General features: G+C 37.9%; 1 protein-coding gene across 3 annotated transcripts in view; it reads left to right on the top strand.

The window, feature by feature from the left end:
- The window catches only part of LOC126194995 (lymphoid-specific helicase-like), a 152,230-nt gene that overhangs the window by 24,973 nt on the left and 104,394 nt on the right, over positions 1-22,863 (top strand). For all 3 annotated transcript variants that reach the window (XM_049933414.1, XM_049933412.1, XM_049933413.1), the window contains exons 5-6: positions 11,489-11,708; positions 20,485-20,664. In XM_049933414.1, coding sequence (XP_049789371.1) covers positions 11,489-11,708; positions 20,485-20,664 — 400 coding nt within the window. The remainder of the gene's footprint in view (positions 1-11,488; positions 11,709-20,484; positions 20,665-22,863) is intronic.

The raw sequence follows: 22,863 nt of genomic DNA, 5'->3' as shown, positions 1-22,863 counted from the left end.
GTGTGAGAATTAAATTAGGGCAGTACTCCTGGGTTTATCTTACGTGAAAATAAAAATAATAATAATTACCAGATACCCAGAATTAAAATTTTTAACAGAACGACTAGCTCATCAGATCCGTGTAATAATAAAAAATAACAGGATACCCCAGTCAGAATTAGAAAACATCAAACAACAAGTACAACAAATACTGGAACAAAATAATGTGCAATTAGAAGAAGAAGAAAATACAGTAATGGACTCGAACAGCCCAGAGCAAACAAACAAAGAACAACACGCATCAATTAAACAATCAGAGGAAAACGAAATATTAAGACAGCCACTACAACAAGTACAAATAGAACACGAAGTGACACACATGTTAGATATAGAAGAAAAATTTCAGCTGACATATATAGAATACAAAGACACAAATACAGACATTAGACCATTCTTGCATAGACCCCCAAATAACCCACAAGTCGAAAGAACAATAACAACTATCAACACAATCATACACAACAAAATAAATGAAAATACAACTATGGAAGAGTTACAATTACTGGTTTATGTAGGAGCACTCACTACACTAAATATACACACTAGGCAGAGATCAGAACCAACCAACACACAGAAGAGACCCACAAAACCAGCATGGTAACACAGGCTACATATCAGAATAGAAAAACTGAGAAAAGACATTGGACAGCTAACACAATTTATAAGAGATGAAATATCAGACAAAAACGAAAAAGGTTAGGTAAAATCTCACAACTAGAAGCGATAGAGCAATTAGATGAAAAGAAGCAGAAATTACAAGCATTGGCCAAACGACTCAGAAGATAAAAAAAAGTGAAAATAGAAGAAAACAAAACCAAACATTCAACACAAACCAAAAGAAATTTTATCAGACAAGAGATAACACACACATTGAAATAGACAATCCACCAAACATAACAGACATGGAACACTTCTGGAGCAACATGTGGTCAAACCCGGTACAACATAACAGACATGCACGGTGGATACAAGCAGAAACAGACACATACAAGACGATACCACAAATGCCTGAAGTGATAATTTTGCAACATGAAGTCACCCGAGCAATTAATTGTATGCACAATTGGAAAGCCCCTGGAAAAGATAAAATAGCAACTTTCTGGCTAAAGTAGTTCATCTCAACACATTCACACCTAACTAAATTATTTAACAGTTACATTGCAGACCCATACACAGTCCCTGATAAACAAGGAATAACTTATCTGAAACCTAAAGATCAAGCAGACAGCAAACCCAGCAAAATATCACCCCATAACATGCGTACCAACAATATACAAAATATTAACTTCAGTCATTACACAGAAATTAATGACACATACAACACAGAAAAAAATTATAAATGGAGAACAAAAAGGCTGTTGCAAAGGAGCACGAGGATGTTAACAGCAACTGATAATACATGCAGAGGTGACATATCAAGCTAAAACTAAACAAAGGTCGCTACACTACACGTACATTGATTACCAAAAAGCTTTAGATAGTGTACCCCACTCATGGTTACTACAGATATTGGAAATATACAAAGTAGATCCTAAATTGATACAGTTTCTAAATATAGTAATGAAAAATTGGGAAATCACACTTAATATACAAACAAATTCAAATAATATCACATCACAGCCAATACAGATTAAGTGTGGAATATACCAAGGAGACTCATTAAGTCCTTTCTGGTTATGCCTTGCTCTGAACCCACTATCCAACATGATAAATAATACAAATTATGGATATAATATTACTGGAGCGTACCAACACAAAATAACACATTTGCTATACATGGATGATCTAAAACTACTGGCAGCAACAAATCAACAACTCAACGAATTACTAAAGATAACAGAAGTATTCAGCATTGACGTAAATATGGCTTTTGGAACAGACAAATGTAAGAAAAATAGCATAGTCAAGGGAAAACACACTAAACAAGAAGATTACATATTGGATAACCACAGCGACTGCATAGAAGCGATGGAAAAAACAGATGCCTATAAATATCTAGGATACAGGCAAAAAATAGGAATAGATAATACAAATATTAAAGAAGAAATAAAAGAAAAATATAGACAAAGACTAACAAAAATACTGAAAACAGAATTGACAGCAAGAAACAAGACAAAAGCTATAAATACTTATGCTATACCAATATTGACCCATTCATTTGGAGTAATGAAATGGAGTAACACAGAACTAGAAGCACTCAATACACTTACACGATCACAATGCCACAAATATAGAATATGTCATATACATTCAGCAACAGAGTGAGTCACATGAAGCAGAAAGGAAGGAGGAAGGGGATTTATCGACATAAAAAACCTACATTATGGACAGGTAGACAATTTAAGAAAATTCTTCATAGAACGAGCAGAAACCAGCAAAATACACAAAGCAATCACTCATATAAATACATCGGCTACACCTTTGCAATTTCATAACCACTTCTACAACCCTTTAGATCACATAACATCAACAGATACAAAGAAAGTAAATTGGAAAAAAAACACTACATGGGAAGCACCCATATCACATAACACAGCCACACATCGATCAAGACGCATCCAACACATGGCTAAGAAAAGGCAATATATACAGTGAGACGGAAGGATTCATGATTGCAATACAGGATCAAACAATAAACACCAGATGTTACAGCAAGCATATTATTAAAGATCCCAATACCACAACAGATAAATGCAGACTTTGCAAAGAACAAATAGAAACAGTAGATCACATCACAAGCGGATGTACAATACTAGCAAATACAGAATACCCCAGAAGACAATGTAACATAAATAATACATCAACAACTTGCCATACAACATAAACTAATAAAACAACACATTCCCACATACAAGTATGCACCACAAAATGTACAGGAGAATGATGAATACCAATTATACTGGAACAGAACCATTATAACAGATAAAACACCACATAACAAACCTGACATCATACTCACCAATAAAAAGAAGAAATTAACACAACTAAACGAAATATCCATACCCAATACAACAAATATACAGAAGAAAACAGGAGAAAAAATTGAAAAATACATCCAACTGGCTGAGGAAGTCAATGACATGTGGCATCAGGATGAATTTGACATTATACCAATTATACTATCAACTACAGGAGTCATACACCACAATATCTACCAGTACAACAATGGAATACAGCTACATCCAAACATATATATACAACTACAGAAATCTGTAATTATTGATACATGTTCAGTTACCCAAAAGTTCCTAAATGCAATGTAACATATACCGTACAGTTATAAGGAAGTCACACTTGATCAAGGTCCGATCACTTTCCATTTTTAACCAGACATAACATCTGAGAAAGGAAAGAAATAATAATAAATAAAAACAAAAAAAAAAAATTGAAAACAGAGTTAAGAATTTCTGCTTTTGCTTTGCTATTCTCAGTTTCAGTTCGTCTCTTCCATAGTGACAGGGAACCACAAGCTTGGTGTCACTAAAAAGCTTTTCATATGACGAGATTATCTTTGGATTCTGTGAAAGATTATTTCATAATATTCTGCTACGGTGGTCATCGAAGGCTTCACACAGTGCTCACTTGACTGCCAAACACATTTCACTCAACATCTGTCTTCCTGTAGCCATGAGCTTTGTTTTATACCTATTATGCAGTAGTCTCTTGTTTCTTTACTAATGTCTTTACAGTGACTATATACCATTGATGTTCCTCCTAATATTCACTGTCCTGCTGGGTACATGTCAATACAGTGCATGGTCAACTATTCTTTTAGGCTTAAGCTATAGTTCCCCTACATGATCCTGTGTGTAGCTGATGGTTTCAAGTTCATCATTGAGGTATGACACTATGTCATTGTATAGTTTGCTTAACATATAAATCTTTCTTCTTGTTGTAGTTGTCCTCTTTGTTTTAGTATTTATTGCTGCTGTAATTGCATTATGGTCACTGCTACTAGTTTCGTTGTGGACTTCTTCAAAGAGGTCAGATCTGTTTGTTGCCATTAGATCTAATATATTCCTACCATGGGTGGGATTCTGAACTATCTGTTTTATTTAGTTTTCAGAAAAGGCAAGTTTTGCACGATGTTGTCACACCCACCACTAACAAAACTACATTTATCCCAATTGATTGTTAGGTGGTTAGTCTCCTCCAATGATTACAGTATCACTGTGGACCCTAAGTACAAGTGAACTTAGGTTTTCTCTCAGGTTTTTGGTTACATCAGGAAGAGAATCTGGTGGCGGATAGAAGGACTCTGCTATATTTTCCCCCTCCTCTCTCTCTCTCTCTCTCTCTCTCTCTCTCTCTCTCTCTCTCTCTCTCTCTCTCTCTCTACCACCACCACCACCACCACCACCACCACTACCACCACCAATGACTCTTAGACTGAGATGATGCTGCTGTGTCCCTTGCTTCAGTTCCTGATTCCATATTCAACTATGTCTGCTGAGAAACTAAGCCAATTGACATTACTACCATATATTTTACATCTTGACACATGGGCCTTGTGAAAGCACTACATTGTAATCGTGGACTGAAATGTGATCAGTGCTGTGGTTATTCCCTTTCATTACTATCCACAAATCTGAGTCATCTACGTAGTCTCTCCCTTAAAACCCACATCCTTTTGTCTTTCCCTCTCCTTCCCTCTTTCCTGATGAAGCAACCATGGGTTGTGAAAGCTTGAATTCTGTGTGTGTGTTTGTGTGTCTATCAACATACCAACACTTTCGTTTGGTAAGTTACATCATCTTTGTTTTTTGATATATTAATCTCTACTTGTGTAATATGTACTGTTTGTGAAGAATGTTTTAGATGCCTTTTGAAACAAATGTGTTTTTAGTAATCTTCTTCACATCCTTTGATGATTAATTATGCAATTTTATCCTCCAATTAAAATGCTGTTTTGAGTTTTTTTGTTTGCTTTTCCTTTGCAAAAATAACTTCAAACTGGCTCATGTTCCATGATTCTGTATAGAGCTGTTAATGCAGTGTTTAGTAATACTTCCCTCGTAGGCACCACTGTTTAGTAATACTTCCCTCGTAGGCACCACTGATTGATTTATGTACTCATATGATGGAGTAAGGATGTCCAGTCTTTTAGTAGCACTTTACAGTGAGCCTGACTAGTACTTCATTATTTTACTTATGACCTCCCCCTGCAGTAAAAAAATTATGCCCTGTTTCGTGCATTTGATCCCCAGAAAAGAATCCCATAGCTAAGAACTGAATGTATGTAGGCATAATATGCTGAAGAGCCAAAGAAACTGGTACACTGCCTAATATTGTGTAGGCCCCCTGTGATCACGCAGAAGTGCTGCAACACAACATGACATGGGTTTGACTAATGTTTGAAGTAGTGCTGGAGAGAGTTGACACCATGAATCCTGCAGGGCTGTCCATAAATCTGTAAGAATGAGGCGCTGGAGATCTCTTCTGAACAGCCCGTTGCAAGGCATCCCAGATATGCTCAATAACATTCATGTCTGGGGAGTTTTGTGGCCATCAGTAGTGTTTAAACTCAGTGTTCCTATAGCCATTCTGTAGCAATTCTGAACGTTTGGGGGTGTCACATTGTCTTGGTGGTATTGCCCAAGTCCTTCGGCATGCACAAAGGACATGAATGGATGGAGGTGATCAGACAGGGTGCTTACATACGTGTCATCTGTCAGTCATATGTAGACATATCAGGGGTCCCAGGTATCACACCAGCTGCACATGCCCCACACCATTACAGAGCCTCAACCAGCTTGAACAGTCCCCTGCTGACATGCAGGGTCCATGGATTCATGAGGTTGTCTCCATACCCATACATGTCCATCTGCTCGATACAATTTGAAACAAGACTCATCAGACCAGGCAACATGTTTCCAGTAATCAACCGTCCAAAGTTGGTGTTGATGGACCCAGATGACGTGTAAAGCTTTGTATCATGCAGTCATAAAGGATACTCGAGTGGGCCTTTGGCTCCAGCAGCCCTTATCGATAATGTTCCGTTGAATGGTTCGCATGCTGACACTTGTTGATGGCCTATCATTGAAATCTGCAGCAATTTGCGGAATGATTGCACTTCTGTCATGTTGAAAGATTTTCATCGGTCGTCGTTGGTCCGTTCTTGCTGGAGCTTTTTCTGGCTGCAGTGTTGTCGGACATTTGATGTTTTAGTGGATTCCGGATATTCATTGTACACTCTTGAAATGGTCATACGTTAAAATCCCCACTTCATCTCTACCTCCGAGATGCTGTGTCCCATTGCCCTTGTGCAGACTATAATATCATGTTAAAACTCACTCAAATCTCAATAACCTGCCATTATCTTGATATCCTGCCACTGTAGCAGCAGTAACCAATCTAACTGCTGCATGAGACACTTGTCTTATAACACCATAAGAGCATAGTATGCTGATGACACTGTTTTTGCCAGTATCTCAGAATGTTCACTCCATGTTTTATGCTCAGTGTTTATTTATTACATGCTGCCCAACTGTAAACATCCTTGGGGGTTTCACTTGCTTTCTGTAATAGTTCTGATGTTCTATCAGTGACTATCGTGTTGCCATTATTGGCAAAGAAAACTTCACCTATATGTCTTACAGTATATGAAGGGGTCGGGGAGATATAGTCATAAGCCACATCGAACTAGTTTTGAGATACAGCGAGTTTAAAGTTCCAAGGAGGTTTGAAAATGTTTAATACAAAATAGAAACCTTATTTGTACTGCAAACACTTGCTTAATACTTGTGAAGCATGTTGTTAAATAGTCAACTCTCTGCGTGCTACAAAATATTAATTTTAGAATTATTCTAATTAAGATATAGTCAACGGTGGCTTATGACTATATCTCCCAAAAAATTGTTTAAAGCATAAAATATGAATTTGTAAGGATTTATTTTAACTACTCTTACACAGCAAGCAGAATATACAATTTTTATACATTAATATATACATATCAAGTATCTGAGATGTATAAATTACTTTTTCATTGATACAGTTACACCAAGGAAGTTCCTCTACCTCGTCATTGTACACGTTATTTCCAGTACATGACCGAAAGAAATCTTGATTTGCTGCAGGTATGTGCGGCATAAGAACAGTACATCATCAATTTTTTCTGGTTAATTGGTAGTGGCTTTCTGTACTTTATTGGCAACTGATATGGATTTGGTTCAACTAGCCTTCCTTTTTTGACACAAATATCCACTGACATGAAAGCTCCTATGTCTGAATAAGAGTGCTTTACACTTAACGTGAAGGGATCTTCACACTCAAATTTAAATTGAGTAGCTTCGCTGAAATGGTGGGGATCTCCAGATGTGGATTCTGTACGTTTTTAGATCAATGTCTTCAGGCTTTCCAAACTTCTGAAGTCGTCTCTTTCTATTTTAGTTACAATGAAATGTTTTGGACTCGCAGATTTTATTACTTCTGCCCACTATTGGACGTCTGTTTCTTGCATACCGTTCAATGCGACCAAAATCACGATCGCAAGGTAGCATGGTGTGACCTATCACAGGGAAGTAATGCTGGACAGAATCAAATCTTTTGGTAACAACAAGGGACCTTTCCAAAGCAATAATAGTCCAATTCTTTGCCTGACCCTTGCAGTTGTCTGTGATTATTAGGAGATGTTTTGCCTGAGGATTAGTTATCTCCAAGTACTTCAATAAGCAGCTCCCAACCTCATCTGAACCCCGTCCTCCATCTTTCTCGCTCCACAGAAACATATAACCCATATTTGATCCACAGTCGTGGATACCATTGATGTATGTCCTTATTTTCCTCTTGTAAAATGCTGGACACAACTGTTAGTTTAGATGTGGGGAACATTTGCTGCATGTCCTTTGCTATCAAATGATGCTCTTTCGAATTTTCTTTAGCCAGAGCAGTTAAAGACGCAATCATATATTGTCCTCTGTCAGCCTTTTTCAGATGCAGTTCATATTGTTGTTTCTTTTCTGTGACTTCTTCTGCACATAATTCTGGGTTATTTATTGCAATTAGAAATCCATCACATTTTGAACAGGTGTCACTTTTAAATTCAGATACGAAAATTTCTCTGAATTTATTTTCAGATACTGCAGGAACCTGCTTTTCCTTGCAGTATTCTGAGTGTTTATCTCGAAATAAGGAAGAAATTGTGAGATCACAATCCAAATACCCTTTATTGGAATTCTGTTGCCTACTGTAATGACTGTTATATTTTGGTATGGCGTTGAGAAATTCTCCAACACTTTGTACAGCTTCGTCTTGAAATTTATGTGGGTAGTTTCCATGTGTTCCTGAAAGAAAAAAAAAAAGATGAGCTTATATCCTCTTCCTAATAGAAATATTTGTATAGTACTCAGTTTGAGTACATCCCTAACTTGTAGCACAGAGTAACATACAAACCTCTTCCATTTCTTTTGGCACTGCAAATCCCTGCTTCATTTGATGTTGCAAATTCTTCACTCTTCGTACATGTATCTGTAAGCCACTAACCCTTAGGAAAGCTTCCTTACAGATCATGACGTCTATTCTGCATACCATCACATTATAAGAAAATGTAACATCCCTGGATGATATTTTCTTGGAAGTCTCTTTTGGATAGCTTTGAAAGAAATTATGACAAATATAACAAAATGAAATAAATATACAAAATATTAAACCATTTGTATTTAAATAGTGAACAAAGCACCGCTTTTTCGGTTCCATTTTCATACAGCTCATCAGGTAAGTATTGTGGGCATTAAAGTTTCCTATGTCCCAAAAGGAATGAAAAATGTTTTCTTCCTCTCCAAGCAGTTTTGTGAAGCACTTATTTAAACACGTACAGGGACTTCCTATAGTAGCAGCCTGAACAGTCTTGTGGGTTTTTAAAGACTTATACTGCTGACCAGCATTTCGTCGACATTTTGCTTTATTTTTCTTCCACTGATCAATATTTCGCTTTCTTTTCTGTAAAGGCTTTGGTTTTTCGGGCGATTCTTCATTTATTCTACTTATTTCAAGCTATAATATGAAGAGCAAAATAGTCTAAGAATTTGCGTGAGATATAGTCATAAGCCACACAAAACATTAAATTTCGCTAAAATCACATTAATGAGAAAACATTTTTTTACACATCTTTTGCCTTTGAAACTACATTATTGCACCATTAAGCAGTAATATAAATGTGCCCATCAAGTTTCATCATTAACACACAGGATGGCTGTCAAATGCGTTGGAAATGTTGAGGGAAACAAAGTCACAAGCCACAGGAAATTAATCACGAGAAATAAACCGTTTTATATACTTACCGAAACATCATCTGGAACTGCTGGTCGATGGATGCCAAGATTCATCACTGTCAGGATCCAAAGGGTAAAGCTCTTCACTTCCGCTACTGTCTGTGTCAAACATGCATTGAAGACCCGAAGACGCTTCAGACGTTCCTGACCCACCTGCCATTTTGCTGTGGTTTGTGACTATGTATCTTTTGAAACTACCACCAGATGACACAGCATAGAACTACACTCCGTCATAGCCTGTCATCTGTTGCAGTAACACGGAACTTTTTCAACACATTGTGAAGAAGACATTGTTAAGAATGCCACAACATGAAAAACTAAATTTCATGAAAGTTGTGGCTTATGACTATATCTCTCCGAGCCCTTCATATATATATATTAAGAACAGAATTGGACCCAATACACTATCCTGAGGAATGTACCTATGTTTGTTTTTCTTGTCTGATAGTTGTTTTACTAAAACTGATTGTCGGCAGACATGAAGAATGTCTATCTTTTGCTGCCTGTTTCCCAAGTAAAACTGAAACCCCTCATTTTAGTTCCTCTTATACCTACTGCTGCTAGTTTGCTCTAAAGGGATTTACGGCCAGCAGTGTCAGAAACCTTGTACATGTCTGAGAAATGTCGGTAACACAATCAAATACCAATTTTGTGTTTACTGTTGTTAAGTAACTGTGACTTTCAGTATTATTTAAATCTGTATCAGAAAAAGAAACTGCATTATATGCAGGAAATTTATTTTTAAATATTTACCAAAACATAGTAAAATGGCCACAGTCAGCCACATATAATTTTGTGATGAAAATACGAATTGTCATTATTGGAGTTGGAAATGAATAAATTGTGACTTCCACAACCCTCAGTCTTACATGTTTCAATGTTGGTGACTTTTCTCTGGTTTTGCCCAACTTCACGCAGCATGTGTGATTACATATAAAGATGAAATTAAAAAATCGTAAAGTGCATCTTAAAATTATACCTTGTCATGAACGGATGCCTTCATAGTCCTTTTCCTAATATTGTCATAACACATTTTCTAACTTTCCCAGTCACGATTTGTCTCTGTTCTTTGCATTAAGTAAACAGCAACTTCCTTTCATGCATTTTCTCTGTTGCTCATACTTTCTTTTTTATTGCATCATATTGTTGTTTTGATGACCCAATATGATTTCCAGAAATTTTTCAGGTGAAGAAAAGTTTGAAAATTGCACCTTTTTCTTCTTACGTTCCTCCATCTTTGGAAAAGGATATCTTCAGTAATAAATTCTGCGTATCGACTATGCATGGTCAAAGTGCAGTAATTGTCAGTAGTTGATTTTAGTGATGTTTCCAAGTGTGTTACACAATATAATGGGTTTTGAACAGGGTTAAATTTCTGAACTAAGTTCAAAATTGATCTCCAGTCAGTGATGTATGTGAAATCAGCCCTTAAATTGTGATTTTGTATGAAACTCAATCTTTGTTGTAATGATACATAGCCTGGGGTCTTTGTTGGTTTGGAAGGGGCTAGTTTTGGCTGTCTATTGTCTGTATGCTACACCTGTTTGTTGGTTATAGATGTACAAATTAAAAATATGACTTGCTGAACTGTTGGTTTTTTTGAATTTCTTTTTTAAGTTGTTGTTGCGTGGGATGAGGATACTTCATTTTTACGTAATTGAGTCTTAAAGATAAGCTGTATTGTAATTTCTCAAGATGCTACCCAGCAAACTCGGCTAACATATGTAAATTACCCTGCTGTAACATGGGTGGTTGTGGTGTTCTTTGTGTTCCTGGATTTGCTCCTTGAATTGTGCCAAATGGCAGTCACCTCAGGCAAGCTATGTATTTTGATTGGCGCACATTCGGTGAACCGTGGATTCCTGAGTTCAGGAGTGATGAGTACCACCAGTCATGTAACCATAATCACTTTTTGTGCTTCAATGGCCATTATGTACTATGGCAAAATTTTTGCGTGTCACAACCACCTTGACTGCAAAAAATGGTACCAAAAAAATCAAACTTAGTGTGTTACATGCCAGTGGGGTGGACTGCTGTGGAGGTGGAATGGTTGATAGAGGGCACAGTTATGCGAGTTATCTTATATAAAATTAACTTAAGAGATTGCTGAAGTAGTCTGCATTCCCTAAAAGATATTCAAACTTAGTTTTCTTATGTGTTTGTATGTCTAATTATTTCAGAAAGGAAAGAAAAAAGAAAATTGACACAGCTGGTCCACAAGAAACTCAGAGTTCAAAACTAGCACCGCTTTCTAATAGAGCTTTACGCGACAGAAATGAATGTAATGTGCTTCCAAAGGTTGAGACTCCTGCTGTGCAAAACATCAAAAAGCCAGTTTCAAATAAGAGAAAATATCCATATAATGACAATTACGATATTTCTACAGTAATTGATAAAGATGTAAGTATTAACTATTTTTCTTAATTAATTTCAATCCCTTTCAGTTCAGTTCAGTGTAATGACACAGTTTCAGGAGAGAGCACTTTTGACTTGAAAGGATACCACATGGTAGATGAATTTTTGTAATTTTTTATATTTATGGCACATGAAGTTCAGAAATGATATCAGTATTATTTATGAATAATAGCCAGATGCACTGATGTGTAAGTTGTTTATATTTTATCTAATTCACAATGAGCCCATTTCGTCAAATTGCCATTGTCAGGTGTTCTGTAATTACAAATTATTTTTATTTGCTTATTTGATACGATAGTAAATACAATCGAAATAATTATCCCAAATTTTTTCCTTGAAATTCAAACTACAAACGACAAAAAAAAAAAAAAAAAATTAAAACCCTAAGAAGTCTACCGTATTTACTCGAATCTAAGCCGCACTCGAATCTAAGCTGCACCTGAAAAATGAGACTCGAAATCAAGGGCAAAAAATCTTCCCAAATCTAAGCCGCACCTGAAATTTGAGACTCGAAATTCTAGGGGAGAGAAAAGTTATAGGCCATCTCCAAATTGAAACAAAGTTGGTCTATTGTAGTATGAGACACAATTTAGGTCAAATGAATGACGATACAGCTACAGTAGTTTGGTTCGAGTCGTAAGCTTAGCAGTTAAGGTTTACCAGGTAGCCATTGCTATGCCTCAGGCGCTCCGTCCGTATTTATATGGGTACCCTTCCTTTTTCACGTGCTTCGTCTGGTTTGAATTGATTGCTTATTTTTCTTTGATCTGATAAGCGCCGTTTTCTTTGTTATAGGTGTTTACGTCACTCTAAGCCGAAAATGCATTACTGTACTGTGTCATGCATTGTTTGTCGCATTCTGATAGAGCATGTTTACGGCCTGTCGCCGCTCTCGGCATGGCTTGCTTTTGTGCGCGCTACCGCTGCTTACAATTTAAAAAAGAGAGAGAGAGAGAGAGAGAGAGGAATTGTCTCATTAGCGAAACAATGGCAAGAGACTGCTATTTGTTGTTACTTACACTACTGCTTTCTTTGATTATGATCAACAAGAACCAAATAATAGACTGCGTATGATAGATGATGTTCTGAACGAAAGTTTAGCGAAAATTTTTCTCCGTTTGAAAATCTTTGCAGGCGCCTCTTTAGTTCATACATTCTGCACAGAAATTAGTCATCTTAGATTTAAAAATCTAGTCAATTGCCGTGCTTCATTTCTGACTGTATCACTATTAGGCATAAGAATAATACGAACAAAAACATGACATGACATGTATATTCTTCCGCGTTTGCTGTTGTCTCACTCTAGTTTCATAGTTTATTAGGCAGACAGGATTTAAATGAGATAGCAGCAAACACGAAACAATACATGGCAAAATGTTTATATTCGTATTATTCTTATGGTGAAGAGAATACTGCATGTGATTCACAATTCATAAAAGTTCCTATTAGCAACCATCTCTTCTCACAAGTAGGAAAAAATTCAGAATGTGTAGTTGGCCATATTGACAAACATCCCAAACAGTCTTGCCAGTCGGATTTTCGTAGTGCTTTGAAATGCTGCTACATTCGAAGATGAACAATACAGAATTTGTATTTACTTCGTTGGATAATGTACCAAAATGCAGTGGTCGAAACTCAGGGCGGAGGAAAAAAGCTTGTCTTCCACCATTTTTTTGTTTACTGACGCAGAGGTTTTGGTGCCAGTATTTATCTTTGTGCCTACAAAGCATGCCTGTGTAGCGCTACATAATACATATATTCGATGGCAGAAGTTAGTTGTGGCGGCACCCACCAACATTTTTCAGAACTTCCGCTTGTTTTGCACTCTATTCTAAGCCGCAGGCGGTTTTTTGGATTACAAAAACCGGAAAAAAGTGCGGCTTAGATTCGAGTAAATACGGTAATGTGCCAAGCCGCTTTTCAATGTACCAAATGGAGGAAAAATTTTATTGCAGAATTTGGCCTGTGAACCTAGAAAATATAGCTTTAGAAGGCTGTAATTTTTTGTATACATAACTGCAGTGTTGTAAAGAAGGCTGTGGAGCCATTTTCTGGTTCAATCAGTGTGGTATAGAAGGCTGTGGAGTGTTGTAAACAAGTTCTGTGCTGTTCAGTGGAATTCGAGTGACGCTTGATTTATTGTGCCATTCTTTTGTGCAAGGTTGACTCTGTTGATCCCCTTTTACTTGTCAGAAGAAACAAATCATGACAGAAATACAGGTTTCAGAATTGTGGATCTGGAAATGGTGGCAGAAGCACTTAGAAAAGGCTGCAAGTGCTCTGCTTGTGGAGGAAATGTGGATTTGGTTGATGATGGAAAGAGAGAAGGTTTGGTTTGCACATTGCACATTTTGTGTCAAAACTGTGATGCTGACAGACCATTCAAGACATCAATCTATGAAGCCAATATGAGATTTGCTTATGGACTAAGATGTATAGTGATTGGAAGAGATGGTGGAAACCTTTTATGTGGTATTATGAACATGCCTGGTCCTCCCCTAATATTTTCTGCAATGAATACTGCTCTCCTCTGTTGAGTGGCACTTAAGTAAATAAATTAGTGAAATCAAAGTGAAGTAGAAATTAGAATATAAATGAAAAACTTGGTTTAGTTTAGAGAGTTACATACTGGCACACAGCGGGCACAACAGCAGAGCAGAAGAGACAATGACCGTGAAGTCAGCAAGTTCCACATAAGCGGGCGCTGTCGATTCAGCCGTCAGGGCATCGCCCGACCGGCTCACGTGTTTCTCAGTTGTCGTATGTGAGCAAACGCCCTCGCCTACATCCCAAGAGCCAGTGACCGACGTTAAGAAGATTCTTCGAGAAGCTTTTCAACGTGACAGAAGAGGCAATGACTGGCTCACGTGTTTCTCAGTCGTCACATGGGATCAAAGGCCTTCGCCTACATTCCAAGAGCCAATGACCGACGTTAAGAAGATTCTTCGAGGAGCTTCTCAACGTGACAGAAGAGGCAATGACCGTAAAGTCGTTCACCTCCAGTAAATTGAAGTGAATAAATACGTGAGACGCAGTGGGCCAGACAGATGAAGACTGAGACGAGAGACGAAGAAGTGAAGAAGCGTAGCAGTTGTTTTCAGTCAGTTTCGGTGCTGAAGACCGTCATGCAAGAAGAGACTGCATCATGCACAGGCGAACCAAGTCCGCCGCCGTAATGGAATAGCAAGCAGCAGCCACGGCGCCAGAAGACAGAAGTTAAAAGGTATTTGAAGTCTGATTTTGACGTACCCGGGTGACTCGTGAGGACGGGAAGGAGACGGCCTCACCTCAGCAGTCACCTGTGAGCTGGGATGAAGACCTGACAGTCGAAGACTGGCAAGCGGGAGTCCGTGGTTCGAGTCCGGGACACTGGCCTTGCCCCGCCGCGCCGCTCCGCTGGTCGACGCACGACACACGCGGCCGCTTAGAGAAGAGAAACACTGGGACGCCACATCCAAGGTATCACCATCCGATGCACGACTTCGCTCGCAATAATTAAACGGGCCACCTCACGCTGCGCGTCTCCAGTCAACTGGGCGAGACGGCGACACGAAATACACACCGCTACGCGTAATCAGACGCCGCCGCAGCAGAAGACTTCACAAACGACACAGCTGCCGCTCTCCGAACCAGAACATTCCGTAAGATACAGTTGTACAAATCTTCAATAAAAGTTATCTTATGTAAAAATGATGTTTCATTCGACCTCATACCCGAGCCAAGGAAGAACCCACGCTGCCCACATGTTGTTAAGAGAGAAAAGTTAATTTATTTAATATTTTCACCCTGACAGAATGCTCATCCTGACAGTTGACAGCATCAAAAGAGAAAACCCAGTTACATTTAGTGACAGAAGTGTCATATTTAGTAACACAACCGTTACACCTCAATGCAGTTGCAGAAGTGAGTGAAGAGAGCATGAAAATGACAGTCCTGGGGGCAATTCAAAAAAATTGTGAAGCAACTAATAGCAACTATATAGCAGTTTCCTGTGACAGTTCCTGGATGAAGAGGGGGCATACTTAACTGCATTGAGTTTCAACAATCATTAGTGTTGACACTGGAAAAGTATTAGACTTTGAGGTGGTATCTAAATATTGTTCTGCATGTTTCTTGCACAAGAAATATATTGATGCAGGTAAAGAAACAGAATGGCAAGAATCCCATAAAGCTGTTTGTAGCAGAAATTATGCAGGCTCCAGTGGTGGGATGGAAGCTGCAGGTATGAAATTCATTTTCCATAGATCTTTGCAAAAGTATGGAGTAAGATACGTACATTATTTAGGAGTGGAGACTAGTGCTTTCAAGAATTTAGTTGAAAGTCAGCCCTATGGAAAAGATTGCACTATTGGGAAACTGGAGTGCTTAGGCCATATTCAGAAGAGGATGGGTGGACAACTCCTAAGACTTGTTGCAGGCAATAAAGGCAAGCTACTAGAGGATGGGAAGCCACTGGGAGGTAAAAACAGACTAACAAAGAAGAGAACTGACAGCCTAAAAGTCTACTATGGTGCTGCAAGTAGAAGTAACCTCACAAGCTTGGACAGTATGAGGAAAGCAGTATGGGCCATTTGGTTTCATTACTTGTTGACAAACACTACACCTCAGCATGGCCTCTGTTCTAATGAATAGTGCAAATTTTTGAAAAGTAAGGAAAGTGGGGAAGCTTATACTCATAAAAATAACCTTCCTTATGAAGTTTAAATGGCCATTAAACCAACTTTTAGAGCACTAGCTTCACCAGAACTGCTAGAAAAATGTCTGCATGGGAAAACACAGAACACAAATGAAAGTTTCAATGCTCTTATTAGGAAAAGATGTCCAAAGACAGTGTTTGTTTCCAATTTGGTGGTGAAGATTTCTGCTTTGGAAGCTGCAGCAGTGTTTGATGATGGGAATGTGGCAAGACTTCACATCCTCAGCAAGTTGGGCTTTACACCTGGAGTCATTACTGAACAGATACTGCAGATCATCGATAAGCAAAGAATCGTGAAGGCGGAGACTTCAGTCCATAACATACAAAAAAAATTGCTAGGCAAAGGAACAGAGAAGCTGTAGAGGATGATGAGGAAGAAATGGAATATGGATATGGGCAGTTTTAGCTAAGGTATGATAGATATTTTTACATTTCATCCAAACTTTAAAATGATTTTCTGCAACTTAAGGTTTTCTGCTTTCAGGAACACATATATCGGAAACTGCTGGAAGGATTGCAATGAAATTTGGCACACCTATTCTTTTACTTTGAAGCAATATTTAAGTGGAACAAAATTTTAATCGAGATATTATACACAGTTTTGTGGTTGATAATATATTGAAAAAATTGCTTGTAAAAAATTTTCGAATCCAAATTATCACAGAAAATAATAGCATTAATTTACCAAAACGTTACTGCACTTAATTGTACACCTATTAGTGTAGATTATTTTACAATTAAAAAAAATTGCTAAATTTGCCTTGAAATTATGAAAAGTGTACCTTTAAATAATAATGCAATAAAAAATTCAAAATTATGTCACTGCATTAGATTGTTATTAAAAATTCTGAATTTTTAAAAAAATCATATTAGATCTCTATACATAAGTGTGCAAAATTTCAATGAGATTGAACAAAAAATGGCAAAGATATGGATTTACAAAAATGTCAGTGCAAGACTGCCACCGTCTCCCCTGGTTTTGTAACTATGATCTGAAAATTTATAATATATCATTAGGTGTTTTACCCTACACATGCCGTTGCTGCAGTCATGTCTTGTCTGTTTTGGAATTATTACTTTCTCACAGGTGTAGAGTGGAGATGTATATCGGATGTTACTTGTTTTCCATATGTGCTACTTTTCTGATAGTTGGATGATGGTGGGTCAGCGATGTTAAACGTTTACATAGTTACCGCTATAAATAAATGATGTGTGAAATTCAGTTGTTTACGATTACTTTTTCAAACACGTTAGTTTCTAATTATGTTTTTGCCTAAGGTTAGTTTCAGTTTTATTTTACGTTTTTAATTTTTTGTAATGATTGTTGTTGTCTATGATTTATGTTGGTGTTCTGTCTCTGTTTTACACTGCTCATGTTATCGCTGTTACTATGGATATTATCACAGATATTATTATTTTACCCATTTTCCCGATTTATGATGTCAATAAAGTTTTATATTTACTTTTTTATATTTACTTTTGGTTTGTTCGTTCAGTAAATTTGTTGGGTTGCTGTATGTATGTGAATGTATCTCTTTCCTCAAGGATGTTCATCAATATTCCCTTTTGTGTAATATGGAGTATTTCTAGTGCTTCGTTTATGGGTTTTACATAGTGTTTCTCTGCTCGTAAATGTTGAAAAAATGTAGATGGGCTGTTTTCACTTTCTCTGGTATGCCCTTTACATCTAATTTTGAAGTTTCTACCAGTTTGCCATATTTAGAATTTGTGACATGTGTTCACAAAATTTTGTAAATGCTGAGATTGTTGAGTATGGGAATTTTTGAGCTGCCTTTCTGAAGTTTGTGTTTGAGGCTGTGTGTTTTGAAATGCAAATGCGATGTCAATTTTGTTGAACAGTTTGTTAATTTTGTTAGAGATGCTTCCTAGATAGGTCATGGTTATGTATTTTGTTTTCTTCTTTTTCGTTGTGTGTATGCTTAGTGTTATTTCTTTATATATATATATATATATATATATATATATATATATATATAGAAAGTGATGAGACTTACCAAACAAAAGCGCTGGCAGGTCTATCGACCTGCCAGCGCTTTTGTTTGGTAAGTCTCATCAGTTTCTTTCTTTTTAGATATATTTTTTCCACGTGGAATGTTTCCCTCTGTTATATATATATATATATATATATATATATATATATATATATATATATATATATATATAATAGAGGGAAACATTCCACCTAGGAAAAATATATCTAAAAACGAAGATGATGTGACTTACCAAATGAAAGTGCTAGCAGGTCGACAGACACACAAACGAACACAAACATACACACAAAATTCAAGCTTTCGCAACAAACTGTTGCCTCATCAGGAAAGAGGGAAGGAGAGGGAAAGACGAAAGGATGTGACATCTCTGCCCAGACTTTAAATATGTCTGCTTGTGTCTGTATATGTGTGGATGGATATGTGTGTGTGTGTGTGTGCGCGAGTGTATACCTGTCCTTTTTTCCCCCTAAGGTAAGTCTTTCCGCTCCCGGGATTGGAATGACTCCTTACCCTCTCCCTTAAAACCCACATCCTTTCGTCTTTCCCTCTCCTTCCCTCTTTCCTGATGAGGCAACAGTTTGTTGCGAAAGCTTGAATTTTGTGTGTATGTTTGTGTTCGTTTGTGTGTCTGTCGACCTGCCAGCACTTTCATTTGATAAGTCACATCATCTTTGTATATATATATATATATATAAAGAAAGATGATGAGACTTACCAAACAAAAGCGCTGGCAGGTCGACAGACACACAAACAAACACAAATATACACACAAAATTCAAGCTTTCGCAACAAACTGTTGCCTCATCAGGAAAGAGGGAAGGAGAGGGAAAGACGAAAGGATGTGGGTTTTAAGGGGGAGGGTAAGGAGTCATTCCAATCCCGGGAGCGGAAAGACTTACCTTAGGGGGAAAAAAGGACAGGTAAATTTTTTCCCCCTAAGGTAAGTCTTTCCGCTCCCGGGATTGGAATGACTCCTTACCCTCCCCCTTAAAACCCACATCCTTTCGTCTTTCCCTCTCCTTCCCTCTTTCCTGATGAGGCAACAGTTTGTTGCGAAAGCTTGAATTTTGTGTGTATATTTGTGTTTGTTTGTGTGTCTATCGACCTGCCAGCGCTTTTGTTTGGTAAGTCTCATCATCTTTCTTTTTAGATATATTTTTTCCACGTGGAATGTTTCCCTCTGATATATATATATATATATATATATATATATATATATTGTGCCCTTCATGTTGTGTTTTATTGTGGTATAATTGTGTTACAATTTTGGGGTCATAACCATTTTGCTGGGCTATGTATTCCAAGATTTTTATTTCTCTCTGGATTGCTCCATCATCTAGTGGTAAGTTTATTAATCTGTTCAGCATTGTGTGGAAGAATGCGAGTTTGTGGGCTTTTGGATGACATGAGTGTGCATTGATAATACAGTCTGTTGTGGTAGGCTTTATGTAAATTTGGAAACAATGTTTGGCTATTATTCATAAATAATCATGTCATTAAAAGACATATTTTGCATTGTGGGCCCCAAAGAACAAAAGTAATGATATCAGTATATTAAAGCACTTGACACAACTCTCAAAAATTCTCAAGAAAATCTACTTTTAAGTCCTCAGTATATCCAATTCCCTAAAGTATGACTGGTTTTTTGACTGGCAGTATGTCTTCCTTGGAATGTTTCTGTGCTGTGGGGAGAGCTTAATTCTTGGCCAATGATAACTCTCAAAGATGAATGTTCTGTAAGTGTTTCCGTGAAGCATTATTTGATTTAAAGTAATCTTCAGACAGAAAAGGGTGAAAAAGATAGTTACTGCGCTGTATGTATTTGGCTGCCAGCCCTGGCAATGGTTTTTACATGATAAGTCTTAATTCTCACAGTTGCAACAATGTCACTAAACAGAATGTTCTTTGATGTTTACAAATACTTGTGTTATTTATCTGAAGTCCAGCTATAATACTTTCTACTAATAGAATTTCTGCTGAAAAAATAGAGGAAAAAGATTAATGTTATCACCATTATATATGAAAACATTAATTGGGACTATTTGTTTAACAGGCAATACAGAATGCAAGCAAAAAAAGAAATTGTGAAGTTAACAAAGAGCCTAACAAATCTCCAGAAGATGCCTGTAAAAATGAGGAAAATAATGTGAAAACTGTTTCTCAAAAACAACCAGTGCTCTTTGAAGGTGGTGTGCTGCGCAGTTATCAGATTGATGGACTGGAATGGTTGAAGGTATTATTCGTGCTACTCCATTTTTTTATGACAGCAAGAATATATATAAAGAAAATGCTTAACAGTGGCTTATTGGTTTCAGTAATTGGAATATTTCATCATTACAGTATCATCCTGCTTTCACACTCCCGGAGTTAATATTTTCCTGCTGTTTACAGCATTTTCTGGCACTCCCATCAAATTTCTTATGTTCACAATGTTAATTCACACCTGATGTTGCATTAATGTAATAATAATTTTCCGCAGTTTACCCTTTATGAAACTATGTTCGTGGAGAAAAAACTGATGTAATTGACATAAAATGACGCTGGTGTGGCTTTGTCCTTTGCAGTGTTACTTGTGGCTAAGTTTCTTGACAACAGGGTGCTCTGTTCAATAGATTTGAAGTAGTAAAAGTTAGTGCTGTCCGTGGTTTATCTCCTGTCATAGCCAACTCTACTTCACATGGAGTACTTCGGGAGATGTTTCACATATAAACAGTGTGTGTGTGTGTGTGTGTGTGTGTGTGTGTAAATATATATGTCAGTGTTTGTACTAGACAATAAGAATAAATTCCCGGAAAGGATTTTGCTAACTGCTGGTGTGGTGTTTCATTACTTAAATAATGAATGAGACAACTGCAGAATTTTGAAAAACATCAATTATGATGAATAAAATTAAGTCAAATGTTTCTACGTGCCAGACAGTTACCAATTCCAATTACATCAGCAGGTAAACATATTACAAAATTAAGATAACCATTGTTGGATATGAGCGAGTCCGTAATGAGTATTTTGATTCCTATATGTACGTATCATACATAAACTACGAAAATGTAATGGGGTTCCTATATATAATTTTTACCGCTTAAAAATCAAAGAATGGAAAATCCAGGATGGAATATGATGATACTATGAGAAGGAAAAGTTGCTACTCACAATATAGCAGAGATGCTGAGTTGCAGATAGGCACAACAAAAAGACTCACACAATCGAAGCTTTCGCCTATTAAGGCCTACATCAACAGAGAAATGACACAAGTCAGATGGAGGGAGGGGGAGGAAGTAGTGGAAAAGGAGAGAAATAAAAAGACTGGGTGTGGTGGTGCAATGACGGCTGTGTCGTGCTGGAATAGGAACAGGGAATGGGCTGGATGGGGGAGGACAGTGTCTAATGAAGGTTGAGGCCAGGCGGGTTATGGGAAAGTAGGATGTATTGTAGGGAAAGTTCCCACCTGCACAATTCAGAAAATCTGTTGTTGGTGGGAAGGATCCAGGTGGCACAGGCTGTGAAGCAGTCATTGAAATGAAGGATATCATTTTTGGCAGTGTGTTCAGCAACAAGGTGGTCTACTTGTTTCTTGGTCACAGTTTGTAAATGGTCATGCACCATTCACGTCTGCATGAATGGCCACTGACAAACTGGGCCAAGAAAAAAGTGGACCACCCTGTTGCTGAACACGCTACCAAACATGATAGCCTTCATTTCAACGACTGTTTCACAGCCTGCACCATACCAATCCTTCCCACCAACACCAGCTTTTCTGAAATGCACAGGTGGGAACTTTCCCTGCAATACATCCTACTTTCCCGTAACCCTCCTGGCCTCAACCTTCGTTAGTCACTCCTCCTGGCCTCAACCTTCGTTAGTCACTCCTCCTGGCCTCAACCTTCGTTAGTCACTCCTCCTGGCCTCAACCTTCGTTAGTCACTCCTCCTGGCCTCAACCTTCGTTTGTCATTGTCCTCACCCATCCAGCCCCTTCCCTGTTCCCATTCCAGCATCACACAGCCGCCATTCCACCATCACACTCAAGTCTTTTTACTTCTCTTCTTTCCCACTACTTCCCTCCCCACCTCTCCCCTGCCCTCTGTCTAACCTGCAGCACTTCACTGCCTGCCACCCCCACCATAATATCCCTCCCCCTCCCCACCCCAGCCTCCTTCTTACCCCCACCCAGACACCAATCCCATCATGCACTGGTGCTGCTGCTTGCAGCGTGGTTTCAGTTGCCTGAGACTGCAGTCCTGTGTGTGTGTGTGTGTGTGTGTGTGTGTGTGTGTGTAGTGTTGAGGAAGGCCTTAATGGCCGAAAGCTTTGTGAGAGTCTTTCTGCTGTGCCTATCTGTGACTCAGCATCTCCACTATATGGTGAGTAGCAACTTTCCTTCTCATAATATTGTTACCGCTTAAAAAGTTATTTCCCACTTTTTACATTTTCCC

Source organism: Schistocerca nitens, chromosome 7, assembly GCF_023898315.1.
Source record: "Schistocerca nitens isolate TAMUIC-IGC-003100 chromosome 7, iqSchNite1.1, whole genome shotgun sequence".
Lineage (NCBI taxonomy): Eukaryota > Metazoa > Arthropoda > Insecta > Orthoptera > Acrididae > Schistocerca > Schistocerca nitens.
Note: the sequence above shows the minus strand (reverse complement) of the source record. Positions and strands in the feature narration are given on the sequence as shown.